We start from the raw sequence: 14,001 nt of genomic DNA on the forward strand, positions 1-14,001 counted from the left end.
GGAGGGAGGAAATCTACTGTTGCGGGCACTTTTCTTTCTGTTCGTCCCGTGGGGGACACTTGCTGAATCCGACCTGTGTGTATGTTGTTGTTTACATTTTAATAGCCTGTAAACTGTTTTTTTGTTTTTATATTTAATAAATTAAACTCCCTATTTGTTTATTCCGACACTCATCTGTGCCATGATCACAGTGTTCTGCCTCCCCATGTTGTTGCTTAGGCCATTTGCTACCACACACACACACGGGCGGAATTATGATTAGGCAAGGGGATACAGTTGTCTGGGGGCCCCACTGCCTGGAGGGGCACCCCAGAGATACTTCACATAACTCCCCATTGCCCCCTGCCCAGCCCCAACCCCTCAGCCACTTGCCCTGTTCACCCTCTCTCTTGCTTGTCCTCCTGGCCAAAACAGAAGCAAGGGCAATCACAGAATCAACCAAGCAAAAAAGCGGGGGCGGGGTGTGTGTGGAATCCCACCATGACTACGGCACACCAATATACAAATAATATAAAGCAGCCAAACAATGAAAATGTATATTAACAAACAATGAACCAATAATTGAATAATCAATAACACTAATGAACAATAAATTATAAATCCAAGCTAAACAATTCAACAAGAATAATAATATATACAATAATACTCAAGCCATCTCGTGATACATAATGCAAAAATAGCCACCTCATAATACAAAATGCATAGATATTAGCATATGCAAATGCAATGACATTTCCAAAGGAGATTTCCAAAGGAGGTGTGACTGAGCAAGGCAAAAATAGGGCTATTGGATGAAATGGGCAAAGTTCAATGTTGTAATAGAAGTTCCAAATTAAAAAAGCCACATCAAACGTGGTCTCAATGGGGTGTGGACATCATCAGTCAACGAATTAACCCCCTTATGCCCCTTAGGAGAATGCAAACTGGACATATAAAGATGTAACTGAACAGGGCAAAAGAAAGGGGTGTGTGTGCTGGCTTCTTTGAGAGACGCTCAATATCATCCACACAGGAGTGAAGTTTTCAAATGACAAACATGCAAATTGCAGAGAACCAGTCGAGCGTGGCTTCCATAAATTAGATATCATAAATCAAAAATAAAGCCCTCTGCATGCCCTTATGGAGAAATACAAACTTCATGAATCAAAGCCGAACGGCTCTTCCAAATATTTGCCATTTCGCCAACAAAGCTTAATCAGCCTCCTTAACATCATTAATACCGGTACCCCATTCCTCGAGCTAAACACAGTCTTGCAGTATTATCTGGCATCCTGTTCTCCCTCTCTCTTGCTTGTCCTCCTGGCCGGCAATCTAAGCAGCTGACAAGCAACTAGAGCTCCTTCTCTCCCTGCCTCTCAGCTGATTGTCAGGTGGGTGGGGCTTCCAGAGAGACCTCCGTGCAGGCCTCGCTGAAGACTGAACTCTAGTAGGCCGGCAGGTCCCAAGCAAGCCAGGAAGGAGGCAGACAGAGTAACCACTATAGTTCTTTGCAGCAGACCCTCTGCCCAGGCCAGCCAGCCCAGCCTTTGCCAGGTAGAATGTGAATTCCTTTTTGTGGTTAATGCCTCCCCCCTGGAAATATAGGGATCTGCTTGCCATAGGGCTTTGATATGGCGGGGGGAGAGACTGAGAAGTCTCTGAATATTTAATTTAAAATAGATTGGAAAATTTGCTGGCTTTAAAAACAAAAACTATCTAAAAAGTCCTATAAGTGGCTTGTTTCATTACAGAAAATTACAAAAACTTATGGAACAAACAATATTCATTCATTCATTCATTCATTCATTTATAAATGCACTTATGTTCAAGTTGTTTTGCAACCCAGAAGGTCTGAGTGAGAATTGAGTGTGGGAGGCCCAGACTGGGGTTTTTTTGGTTCCAGCAGGGTGGGTAGCAGCAAAAAACTCATTTAGAAGAGGAAATCTGGGGATGTCCAGCTGAGATTTAAGCACCCTCGGGCCCCTCTCTTCCATAATATCATTAGGATCCAAAGGAATGGATCCAAAGGAATGCCACAGCCAGTTCCCAGGATCCAAAGGAATGCCACAGCCAGTTCCCCCCCCCCACTTTTGTTTTGTCTGCTACTTATCTCCAAAAACACTAATGTGGCAGGGCAGGACCACCACACATGCAAAATGGTACCCTGTTATGTATATACTTCTATGAACCATACAGTATATCAAAATGAAGAAATACTCAGACAACAGTGATATTTTCTAATTTTAAAAAAATACACTGAAGCCATCCCCATGATCAGTGGAAAGTGGACTAAAGGAACCTAGCTCACTTTCTACTGATTGTCGGAACCACCGGGCTCGCAGGCAAGATGGCTGGTCTGCATAATTCCCCCTCCCCTTAAATGAGCTTAACGGAGCGAGTGCTCTGTTAACCTAATTTTTTTTTTGCTTGTGTGCCACTGTGGTGTGTGGTGACACATGAGTAGACCCCCAACCCAGAGATTGCAGCCAGCCTCCTGGCCTCAGGGGTCCCTCCAGAATGCTCTGTGTGCTCATGTGGGGCATCCTGGAACTTCCAGGGGCCAGGCGGCCCCTAATCTCAGCAGCCTTCACTGGCTCCGTGACGGAGCTGGTGGTGGTAGTCATGTGGACAGCCAATCTGGCCACCCAGGGCTTGGAGGCTGCTCATCTGCAGGGAGAGCGTGCTCTGTCCACAGACCCTCCAGAAGCTCTTATTATTATGATTATGATTATGATTATGATGAGAAGAGCTTCACTGTCTGCATTATGACATGACTGTTTTCTTCACTGCTTGACATGCCACAAAATACAGAGGTCTTCAGAAAACAGAACAGATGTGGAACTGAGTTATTTTGATTTTAAACTAGGTTAGTGAACAACTTGACTGATAAAGAAATAAAATTGTTACCTGGAGTGCTAGCCAAACTTGATCCTACACCAACAATGATTCCATGAGTTAAAAATAGTACACGTAGATCATAGGCATAGGATGAGCACACTAGGCCAAGCATGACAACTAGAACTCCAATTATTGCCACTTTTATAGCTCCATATTTCACCAGAAGTTTTCCGGAAACAGGACCAAAAATCATAATGAAAGCATAGCTGACAGATCCAATCCAGGCTAAAAAAGACACTCAGCTGTAGTGAAATGCAGGAAATTATTTATACATATCTCTAACATTAAATTAATAATGACATATTTCACATGTGTAAATTATAACTCTTGAGATCTGTGGGAAAGTATTGACATACATGAACTGCTTAAACTATTTTTAATACTTTAACTATTTTAAAACATGCTAACTTCATAAGTTGTAAAGGAAAATATCAACACTCCCCAGTTTTTATAAAGCTGCACTAATAATCTCAAGCTGTACTTAACACTCTGATGAACAGGTGATTATCTACCTACCTATCGTTGAGTTAGTTGACTCAAAAGACTGAAGAAGGGACAGCACATAAACACCAAAAGCATTGTGAAAGCCACTGACAAGCAGAGAAAGGACTACAGCTGCCAGAACAACAACCCACCCCCAGGCTCCATCTGGAGGGGGATGTAAAAAAGAAATATCATCTGTGATCAGAGATATGGTATTCCTTCTCTGAAATCTGCGTCTAGCCTTCCGCAGCATAGTACGGATTTTGCGCAAGTTACACATTACACGGAATGGAGACCTGTGAAAAAAATGAATGATGGTTAGCCTCTAATGGTATTAAGGGTTTGGCGTACCTGTCTTACAACCAAAAACTCCCCTTATTGTTGAGGCACAAACCATGGCACTACAGAAAAACCTGAATTGGCTATTTACAGATGTGCTGAGAATGTAACACAGACAGTTCACAGGAACATAAAATGTGTTTTCTTACAACATAATTAATGTTAAAATAAAGTGCAAATAACTATTAATCAAGTTTTAATTTTTTAATGAATTGTTAGAGAAATTGTACACATCATGAATTTGATATACAGTAAGATCCAGTATCGTCCACCTGCTTTGTGGTTGTTGATATTTTAGAGCTGCAGTCCTAAGCACGCTTGTCTGGAAGCAGGACACACTGCAGAATTCAGATATGCACTATAGAAGTCAATGCACTATAGCGTTTGACCTCAGCATCCAGAAAGAGAGCATTCCCCCTAGCTTTTGGAGAGGAAGCTTGAAAGAGCAATGGGTTTCAAAGCTGCACTGCAGCCGCTTTTGTGAGGTAGAAGTTCAGGGTCAGAGTATATATCCTGCAGGCAGCTGGCAAGAAATGAAGGGGCGGGGGCTGGCAGCAGTTATGGCAGTGGCTTGGCTTTTAAATATTTAACCCTCTCTGCCATCAGTTGTGTTGCACACCTGCCTCTATCCTAGTTCAAAGTGGTTATTCATTTCCCCTTGGAAATGGCAGCTCTTGGTTTCCTTCCTACTCTTTAAGTCACACTGTTCTGCAAATGTCTTGCTGAATGAGTAATATTGGTGACTGGCTCCCCAGCAGACTAATGAACAGAAAGATTCCAGAAATGGCTCTGGTTTTCCCTGAGCTTTCTTGGATCTGGTTTTGCGATTTTCCTGAAGCTCCAAACAAGCAAAACAGCTGTCTAAAGGCTGATTCACACATGCAGTTGGCAATCTGGGATGATCAGAGATGCATCAGGCAAAAGTTCATCAGGAGTATCTCTAGGAAGTAATTAGGGAAGCTGCACCTCTTAAATGTCTTCCTGGATGCATCCCTCTACAGCCCAATGTCCAACTGAAAGATTAAGGCAAAGTGTGGGTGCATGGAGCTTCATTTCTAAAGCTATCATCATATACCAGACTGTACAGAGTCTTTACAGCTTATATGTCAATGAAGTTAACATTAACTTGCAAATTCTATTCTTTTTAGAGCACGAGTGAAAATGTAAAGCATTTTAACTCTCATCTTAAGCCAAAGGTTTTTGGATTATAGATGGATTTAGACACACATACACAGTGCAAGTACCATGCCCAGGTAGTTTCCTGCTTTTGATCCTTCAGGTACCTTCTTTGCATTGGATGGGATGCCTTGTTGCTAAATGGCTCTTGGGCTTCGCTCCTTACCAAGTCATATTAGATGCCAAAGAACATTTTCAATAACCATTTAATTATCAACAAATGTAACATGACAAGTCTATTTGCCATCAAATGTATTTTTGTAATTCTTCAGTTTATCTTTCTGAATTCAGTTTTGCACATGCTTTCATTTAAAAACACTTGGAAGCTCATCTCATGATCACCGAGAAGAGCTTCTCGGTAGTCTGCAGGGAGAGTGGGTTTGCCTGTGGGTTTCCCCACAGATGAACACTCACTCGTCACTGGACAGGTGGATCAGCCACCCAGACGAGCGGCGGCTTGCCTGTGGCTGTCCCACGCCTCGCCTGGCAGTTCTGGCCGTCGGGTGCAGGGAAACGCTGTGCAGTGCCCTGCATCCAGACCCCCAGGGAGTGCACGGTGCATTTCTGGGATGCCCCTCCCCCCCAAGTGTGGCTGCCACACAATCCAAAACACAAGGTTAGTGGAGCACTCGCTCTGTTAACCTTATTTAAAGGGGAGGCTTCTTAGATGGACTTGGCTCTGTGGAGCCTCTGTGCCTCCGTGCCCAGTGGTTCTCATGAGTGAGCAAAACTGGACTGGGATCCCTTAGCCTGGTTTTGCTCGCTCGTGAAAATAGCCTCTTGGTCTCATTCTAGACTTGAGGTTTTCAACAACTGCAGAATTACAAACTTAAATATGAAGCTACCGCAGATATAACCATGAGAAATCAAAATTAAATTAAAAATAGAGGCCTCTTTTCCTTTCGTGCATGAAGATGGGATGATCCCTTCTGGAATGGAAGGCAGGAAATAAGTAACTTCAAGTACATTTCAAAGTAATATGCTTATCAAAACAAAATGCAGCCACACCCCTATCCCTCCCTGCCACCCCCGCCCCCAATCTAGGACAGGGCTAAAACATGCAGAGACGTAGTCATTTAGCATCTTCCCCCCCATCCCATTTTCCTGCCCAAGATCATCCTTATAGCTGCTGCTATTTCCCCCCAAAGTTGCTGTTTGCAGAAAATAACATGTTATTTTGACCTGATTCACACATCTAGGTTTAAAGTGGACTGCTGACATTAACATGATTGTGTGAACCCATTCAAAGGTGGTTTATGACCCGAGATGAATCTATGATTTCTGCCATGGCATGGGTTCATATAATCATGTGAATGTTGGGAACCCATATTAAACCTAAATTCAAACAACTGTGTTAACCAGGCCTTTTAAACACATTTCATGTAATTATACATGGTTTGGTCCCACTAGAGAATACAGAGGTTTGTCTCCAGTGATTTTCAGTCTCTAGCTCTCCTGTTGGAAAGCACGGCACAAATAATCAATTACCCCCCTCTCAGTCACCTAATGGCACAGCGGGGAAGTGACTTGTCTAGGAAGCAAGAGGTTGCTGGTTTAAATCCCCACTGGTATGTTTCTCAGACTGTGGGAAACACCTATCTTGGGCATCAGCGATATAGGAAGATGCTGAAAAGCATTATCTCATACTGCGTGGAAGATGGCAATGGTAAACCCCTCCTGTATTCTACCAAAGAAAACCACATGGCTCTGTGGTCACCAGGAGTCGACACCAACCCAACGGCACAACTTTACTTTACCTTTACAGTCAAGTGAATCCCTTGACTGACCTTCTTCAAAAAGATGGTTGTGTCACTAGGGGAACCACAGTTAATTCACTTCATCCATCAAGTGCTGAACCATTTCCTTCTCTTGCTCAGAAGAAACTGAAATTCAGTGATGGTGGACATAAGGATCCCCCAAAAGTAGAACCAAAGCAGTAAAAGCAGGCTTCCAGTAACCTGACTGGGACTATATGTGGAAGGACACCTTCCATTCTAAAGTGTGCAAGAACAGCACTGACTGTTGGGCATAGAACATGTTGACCCAATAATGGGATAGAATCGCTATGCATACGTAATAGCAACTTCCTACTCTACACCACTAGCATTGCTAAGAAATTGTACTTATGTCGCAAATTGCAAATATCTGCCATTATGGTGGCTAAGGTGTATTGAGGGAGGGCTTGAACACTGCAGACTCTCTGGGTAGTGGTGCTCATGTAAACACACTGTACCTTAAGAACATAAGAACAGCCCTGCTGAATCAGGCCCAAGGCCCATTCAGCATCCTGTTTCCCACAGTGGCTCACCAGATGCCTCTGAGAAGCCAACAGGCCTCTCTCTCTCTCCTCTCTCTGGCTGAACTGTGTGCCTGCACAGTTCAGACTATGGAAGTTGCATGCCCGTGACATCACGGGCATGCAAAGTCAATAGTCAGAACTGTGCAGGCATGCAGTTCAGCCAGAGAGAGAGAGAGGCAGGCAGGCAGGCATGCAGACTGGCCGAAGAAGAGAAGCCCGGCCCAGTCACAGCGCCCACCCACTCGCAGAGGAGAGGCCAGGCCTGGCCCGCGCTGCCAGGGGGGAAATATAAGCAGCGGGGCAAGGGCACGGGTGGCGGGGGGGGGTGTGTGTGTTTGCTGCCCTGCTCCTTGAGTCTGATATCAGATGCAGGGGGTGTAGCTTGGGGGCATGGTGGGGCGGGGCTTATAGAAAAGCCCCCCTCCAAGCATTTTGTCCCTGGACCCCCGGGGATCTCTCTACGCCCCTGGCTTAGGTCTCTTTGGGGGCGAAAGAGTATATGGAGCGAACCAAATGTACTGGCCAAATAACTGAGTCGCATCCTAGATTGTTACCTATCCCTTGAATGTTTCCGTTGCATAACTTTTGCACTATGCCCTTTACGCGGCGTAAAGTTTCGTTCACTGAAGCAGAGATTACCTTGATTTGGGGAGAAATATGGGAGCTCCTCAAGGTGCAGCATGGAGTTGGTTTTTCTTATGGCATAAACCAGAGTCACTTAAAGGGTTGTTCCGTGTTAGTTTCCTTCAATCACCCATTCGTTTGAGTTTGAGCAAAGGCACCTTTCCTTACCGTTGTATGCTTCTGTGTGTGAATCCAGAGTGTCAAAGCAAAAAACTTGTTGTGACCCAATCCTAAATGTTTTTGCTTAGTCCCACTGGGTGGGGTTTACTGCAGGTATACAACCTCAATATCGTCATTCCAAATATACAAACAAAGTAGAGCAGTTTTTCGATTTCTGTTTCTTTGTTTACTCTCTTGTGCTCTCTAACAAAGTATGTTACTTTTGTTATAGAATATGTGTGTGGCTGTGTGTGCCACTTGGAAAGAAATGGATCTATAGTAGTTTTCCTAGTTTGAACATCACATTTTTGCCACAGTTGAAAGATTCTGTATTACTTCAAGATTTTTCCCCCATCAGTGTTCTATTTCAAGTACCTAGCAACACAGCTTTGGTGGTGTGTGTAGTACTTATTATGATTATTATTTTTACATTTATATCTTGCTCTCCCTCCAAGAAGCCCAGAGCAGTGTGCATGGTTATGTTTACTCTCACAACAGCCCTGTGAGGTAGGCTAGGCTGAGAAATCTGTGACTGGCCCAGGATTGCCCAGTGAGTTTCATGGCTGAATGGGGATTTGAACTCAGGTCTCCCTGGTCCTACCACCTTAAGTGGTGCAGCAGGGAAATGCATGACTAACAAGCAGAAGGTTGAACCACCTATAGCAGGAAGCAGCGATATAGGAAGATGTTGAAAGGCATAATCTCATACTGCGTGGGAGGAGGCAATGGTAAACCCCTCCTGCATTCTACCAAAGAAAATCACAGGGCTCTGTGGGCACCAGGAGCCAAAATTGACTTGACGGCACACTTTACCTTTACCTCCCTGGTCCTAGTCCAACACTCTAACCACTACACCACATACAGCACATCATCATCAATTCGATTTCTATACCACCCTTCCAAAAATGGCTCAGGGCAGTTTACACAGAGAAATAATAAATAAATAAGATGGATCCCTGTCCCCAAAGGGCTCACAATCTAAAAGAAACATAAGATAGACACCAGCAATAGTCAATGGAAGTACTGTGCTGGGGGTGGATAGGGCCAGTTACTCTCCCCCTGCTATATGACTTTGCTATATCCTGATTCTTCCTAATATCTGCTTTTAGTAGTTCTGAATCCATGGACAAGTCTAAAAACTGTAAAACAAGTTAGAATGGAAGCTTGACATTCCTAACAGTTATCCTGCATGAACATGAATAGATATAATTATATAAAAATAACTGAAGTATCAAATATTGTTGCTATTTTATTCCATAATTTCCTCTCTGATCTGCATAGATCATATGGATAGGCTCCACAGGTGTGTTCTGAGAATGAGAAGGCCCTGCCTTCTGCTGAATTTATCTTCTCCGGCTGTAGCCCCTCACAGACTTATTCCAGTGATTCTGGAATCATGACTCTCAAAGTGGAAGATCTTTGGTGGCTCAGGGGAATACAGATGCAAAGAGTAGATGAGAAAGCCCTATTATGCAAGTAAAGGTCTGACCATACTTCTCCGGATCCAACCCATTGTGCAACATTGTTCCATACCCACTTTTATTCCTCTGTGGAAATAGTATCTCCTCAGTTCCTTTCCCTATGTTCTCATATTACTTCTTTCTGGTGGAAGTTAATGAGGCTGTTCTCACGACCAGGCGAAATTGGGCTAGGGAAGCCTAGCCCAATTTCACGTGGTCGTGAAAACCACCGGGTAACCCAGTAAGGAACCCCTGCCCTTAAACCGGGTTTGCAGAACGAGCACTCCGAAACCCCATTTTCAAAATCATGTGCTGCCGTGCTGTGGCTCCGTGCCGCGGCTACTGATGAGTAGACTCCCGGATGGGAGGCTAAACGCAGCCTCCCAGCTTGGGGGTCTCTCCAGCATGCCCTGCGCGCTCATGCAGGGCATGCTGGAACTTCCGGTGGCCACTCAGCCCCCGATCCCCTCAGCCCTCGCTGGCTCTGTGACAGAGCCAGCCCAGCAGTCATGTGGGCGGCTGATCCGGCCACCCAGAGCTGCCTGAGGATCATCTGCGGGGAGAACAGGCTAAGACCCGTTCTCCCCGCAGACCCCATCTGGCGAGTCTCACTGATTGTGAGACTCACCTCAGAGTCTTCCAACAGATGCTCTTGTTCTACAGCACAAGAATTGCACAATAGCATTTAGCTGAAAATCATAAAGAACAGAGATGGCTTAGTCAAGTTCTTTCTCTTTTAAGTGCTAGAACCATGCAGGGCGTTAAATCCATCTTTTATTCAATATTATTCTGTATTTAATTGATGATTGCACTCAGTTTTATTCTTGCATATGCATTCCTTCATATTCTGCCCCACTGTGAGGCACCTCACATCGCTCTGGTCTAAAACAGGACATTCTCTTGCCTCTCCTATTTTAAAAATCATTACTGCAGAGGAACATATGAAGTGTAAACAGGACCTCAGCAATAGTCCTTTATGACAGGGCTTCTCAAACCTGGATCCCCAGATGTTGTTGGATTAAAACTCCCATCATCCCCCAACCTTGGTTGGGAATGATGGGAGTTGTAGTCCAACCCCATCTGAGGGCTCAAGTTTGAAATCCCCTGCTTTAAGATAGGCTGGTTTACACAGTAGCTGTATGTGCCAGCTCATGATGTTCATGTTTGGGTCTATTGCATATTGGTACTGTATATTGCATATACTGTTTACCTAAAGGCAGTTTGTTCTGAAAACAGTATTCTGAACCTGATATGGCTACATAAAGGGGTTGGAAGAACCCTGATTGATTGATTGATTGATTGATTGATTAAGTGCCGTCAAGTCAGTGCCAACTCTTAGCGACCACTTAGATCGATTCTCTCCAGGATGATGTTATTCAATTTGATATCCAACTTGGTTTTTATGGTCTCTCAGTGGTGCATTCATTGCTGTCATAATTGAGTCCATCCACCTTGCTGCTGGTTGTCCTCTTCTCTTTCCTTCCACTTTAGTTTGATATAGGACAGATTGCTGCATTTGCATTATGTAAACACATGCTGACAGAAAAGAGAGACAAGAATAGCTATTTAGATATTTAAGTGGATGAGCATGCAAACCTGTAAGAGAAAGCTGCTGAAGTCTTGTTTCTCTTCCATCTGGTGATACCAAAGCTCCATCTGAGCTGAGCAGAAACTTGTTTGGGCTTTCGCAAGTTACAGTACGCACATGGATTTCAGGACATCTTCAGTTTCTCATGAAGTGGATAAAACATTTACAGCCCAGTCTTGTGCATGTTCACTCAGAAAAAAGCCCCATAGTTCAATATGAAATTACTCCTAAGAAAGTGTCCGTAAGATTGCAGCCTTAGTCTGTGTTGCTGCTCAGCCCAGTTGGTTCCTTAAGAATACATTATGGTAGAACAACTGCTCTCAAGAGCTCATTACCCAAGTGTAAAAGATACAAGGAAAATGCTGTAGAGGAGATGGCAATCTACATTTAGAGATGAGCAGAAAATGCTGCATCCCGTTTCTTTACGATAGGAATGCTAGTTAAAAGTACTCATTTAGGGACTAGTGATAAGCAGTGCCTCTGACTGAGTGCAAAACTACAATAATCTCTTCTTTTTATTATCCTGATGACAAACTGATCATCTACATATATAATTATGTATGTCCATTTTCTATCTCTGTATCTGGTGGATAGACAAGGATCAGCGTTTCCCTGTTTAAATCCTTCTAGAAGCAATTGACTTATTTTACCATTCCGAGCTCTGGCTGCTTATTTAAGTCCATATATACTTTTCTGTAGTTTACATGCAAGAGTTTCTTTACCTAACTCCTCAAAACCTGGAGGTTGCTGTGTGTGTGTATTTATACATACATAAATACATCATACATAATCTCCTCTTTGATATCACCATAAAAAGTGCAGCCTTTACACCTAGATGATGCACATCCCTTCCCTTAGATGCAACAATTGCAAGTCTAATTGATGTGTACTTAACTACAGGTGCAAAGGTCTCTTCATAGTCCTCACATTTCTGTGCATACCCTTAGCAAGCAACCTGGCTTTATACCTGTGAATGTCTCCTTTTTCATCACACTTAATGGTAAACACCCATTTGCAACCTATAGCCGTTTTGTTTTCTGGTAACTTTACAAGTGTCTTATGAAGTGAACCAATCTCTTCCTTAGCAGCCTGTATCCACTTATGTGTATTTGAATCAGGTATTCCTTCTATTTTTTTGCCAATCTATGGATTCAGGTATTATGCATGGGACTTCCACCTTTGAGAGATCATGTATTCCTTCACTCATTGAGTAGGAAGAACTGCTAGTAAACATTGGGTGGAACTAACAGGAACTTAACCATTCCAAGGAAGCTGGCAGCCAAAGCAGATGGCCATGGGGAGGAAGGCCAGCGTGAGGCAGACCCATTCCAAAACCAACCCAGAAAACCACTTGTGTCCCAGGAAGGAATAAAAAGGTTTCCTGTAACAAGGAGGACTGTGCATTTGAAGAAATTTCAGGGTGCACTCCTTATTAGAGGCAGAGGGTCCATTTTGTAGCTTCAAGGCCAACACTACCTTGTTCCTGGACCTCTAATAGGGCCTTGCATACCTAACTCCTGCACAGTAATAGAGCTCTCACTTGGAGACTCTTTCCAGTTCTGTGGACTAAGTAATGGCTCCCCTGTGATAAAAGGTGAGGCATGTAAAGTAAAATGCAAATTAGTAATGGGGTATCTGAACTCTGTAGTCATTGGGTGTGTAAATCCAAAGCTGCAACATCAAGGCAATTATGCGTATTCTCTATCTAGTCTTATCATGAATAAAGCCAAAGGTTAGCAACTTGATGGAGAGATATGGCATTGTAAATACCAACTAACAGATCTGCTTTCTGTCCTCAGTCCAGGCAGTGTTTCCCATTCAATATAAATATTGCTGACTGCTAATGGTGTATATGGATAGACACAGAACCTCCACAAGCTCCTGTTGAGAGTGGAGGGGCATTTGGGAATATTGGAAGGACTCAAACAAGGCATGCCCAAAAATGTCTGGGTTTGGGGAGAGCCCAGAATCAAAACTCACCCTTGAAGAAGCAGAGAGTGCATACAATTTTGCAACCACACAATGTTTGAACAAAAGTTCTGAAAGGAAGTGGTGATTCCCCGGTCAATCAAAAGGGCATAGCCAATTACACTGAGAATCTTAAAACATTGCTCTTAGCACTGCAGTCACCTCTTCTGGTCACTAGAGGTATGATGAGATGTTAACGGGGCTGTCTTGGTCAGAATCAGTTGTTGAAAGGTAGTGCCTATTTGGGTATGTTGTTCTATGGCTCTCTCAGTATATGATGTTTAGTTTCTTAATAAATCCGTTTTTTTTAACTCAACCTACTATCTTCAGATACTCTTTTGGGCTAAACTTGTTTACCACCAGAGCGTACTCTGCTGTGTGAGGATGTAAATGTTTCTCATACCTCTCAACAAATAGAAGCACCAGAAAAGTGTTGTCTTATGCTCAATCAGCAGCCCTCAATCAGCTCAATAACAATTTTTTTAAAAAATCAAACAGCAACCACTTCTAGAGTCCACAGCCATAATGCGGCACTGCTGCCAATTGGAAAATTGCACCCCACAGTTCCTATAGTTAAGTGTTTAGGAAAACACCAGCTAAGGGGCTGCAATGTTATGGTAGCTTGGAATCCTAGACTTAAGAACGCAAGCTCCTATATGGTAAGTTGTAGAGATGTTTATTACATGTTCACTGTACATTCATCTGGTGGCAATGTGGAGTCAAGCCCTTTTGGCAGCTGCTCCTTGGCTGTGGGATGTCCCCCAGAAATCTGAGGCTTAACATTACTGGCCTCCCAGTAAGACCCACATCTTGGTCTGGCCTTCCAGGAGTTTTAAATTGTTTTCGTTTTGATTGTTTAATTACTGTTTTAATTGATTATGGGACTTTTGTAGCTTTTATTAATTCTAAACTACCCAGAGCTGCAGGATGGTATTAATACACAAATAAACAAATACTTGGCTTTAACAGCCAAAATCACACCCTTCCTCTCTGCTCTTCTAAATACTTTTGGTTAGGACAGGATTAGG

General features: G+C 43.4%; 1 protein-coding gene and 1 long non-coding RNA gene across 9 annotated transcripts in view; one reads left to right on the top strand and one right to left on the bottom strand.

The window, feature by feature from the left end:
• LOC128342429 (uncharacterized) overlaps window positions 1-3,888 on the top strand; it is a 25,300-nt gene extending 21,412 nt beyond the window's left edge. The window contains exon 3 of the long non-coding RNA XR_008314978.1: window positions 3,378-3,888. This is a non-coding gene — a long non-coding RNA (uncharacterized LOC128342429). The remainder of the gene's footprint in view (window positions 1-3,377) is intronic.
• Window positions 1-7,212, bottom strand: part of LOC128342428 (monocarboxylate transporter 10-like) — a 22,456-nt gene extending 15,244 nt beyond the window's left edge. For 3 of the 8 annotated variants that reach the window (XM_053289708.1, XM_053289701.1, XM_053289706.1), the window contains exons 1-3: window positions 7,109-7,212; window positions 3,394-3,656; window positions 2,887-3,102 (exon numbers count right to left, since the gene is read on the bottom strand). In XM_053289708.1, the coding sequence (XP_053145683.1) occupies window positions 2,887-3,102; window positions 3,394-3,656; window positions 7,109-7,119 (490 nt within the window). In that variant the 5' untranslated portion in view covers window positions 7,120-7,212. Of the gene's footprint in view, window positions 1-1,226; window positions 1,319-2,886; window positions 3,120-3,393; window positions 3,657-6,662; window positions 6,828-7,108 lie in introns of those variants that run through there. The other 5 variants (XM_053289704.1, XM_053289707.1, XM_053289702.1 and 2 more) reach the window with 4 other exon arrangements.
• Between the last annotated feature and the right edge of the window lie 6,789 nt (window positions 7,213-14,001).

Source organism: Hemicordylus capensis, chromosome 2, assembly GCF_027244095.1.
Source record: "Hemicordylus capensis ecotype Gifberg chromosome 2, rHemCap1.1.pri, whole genome shotgun sequence".
NCBI classification, from domain to species: Eukaryota; Metazoa; Chordata; class Lepidosauria; order Squamata; family Cordylidae; genus Hemicordylus; species Hemicordylus capensis.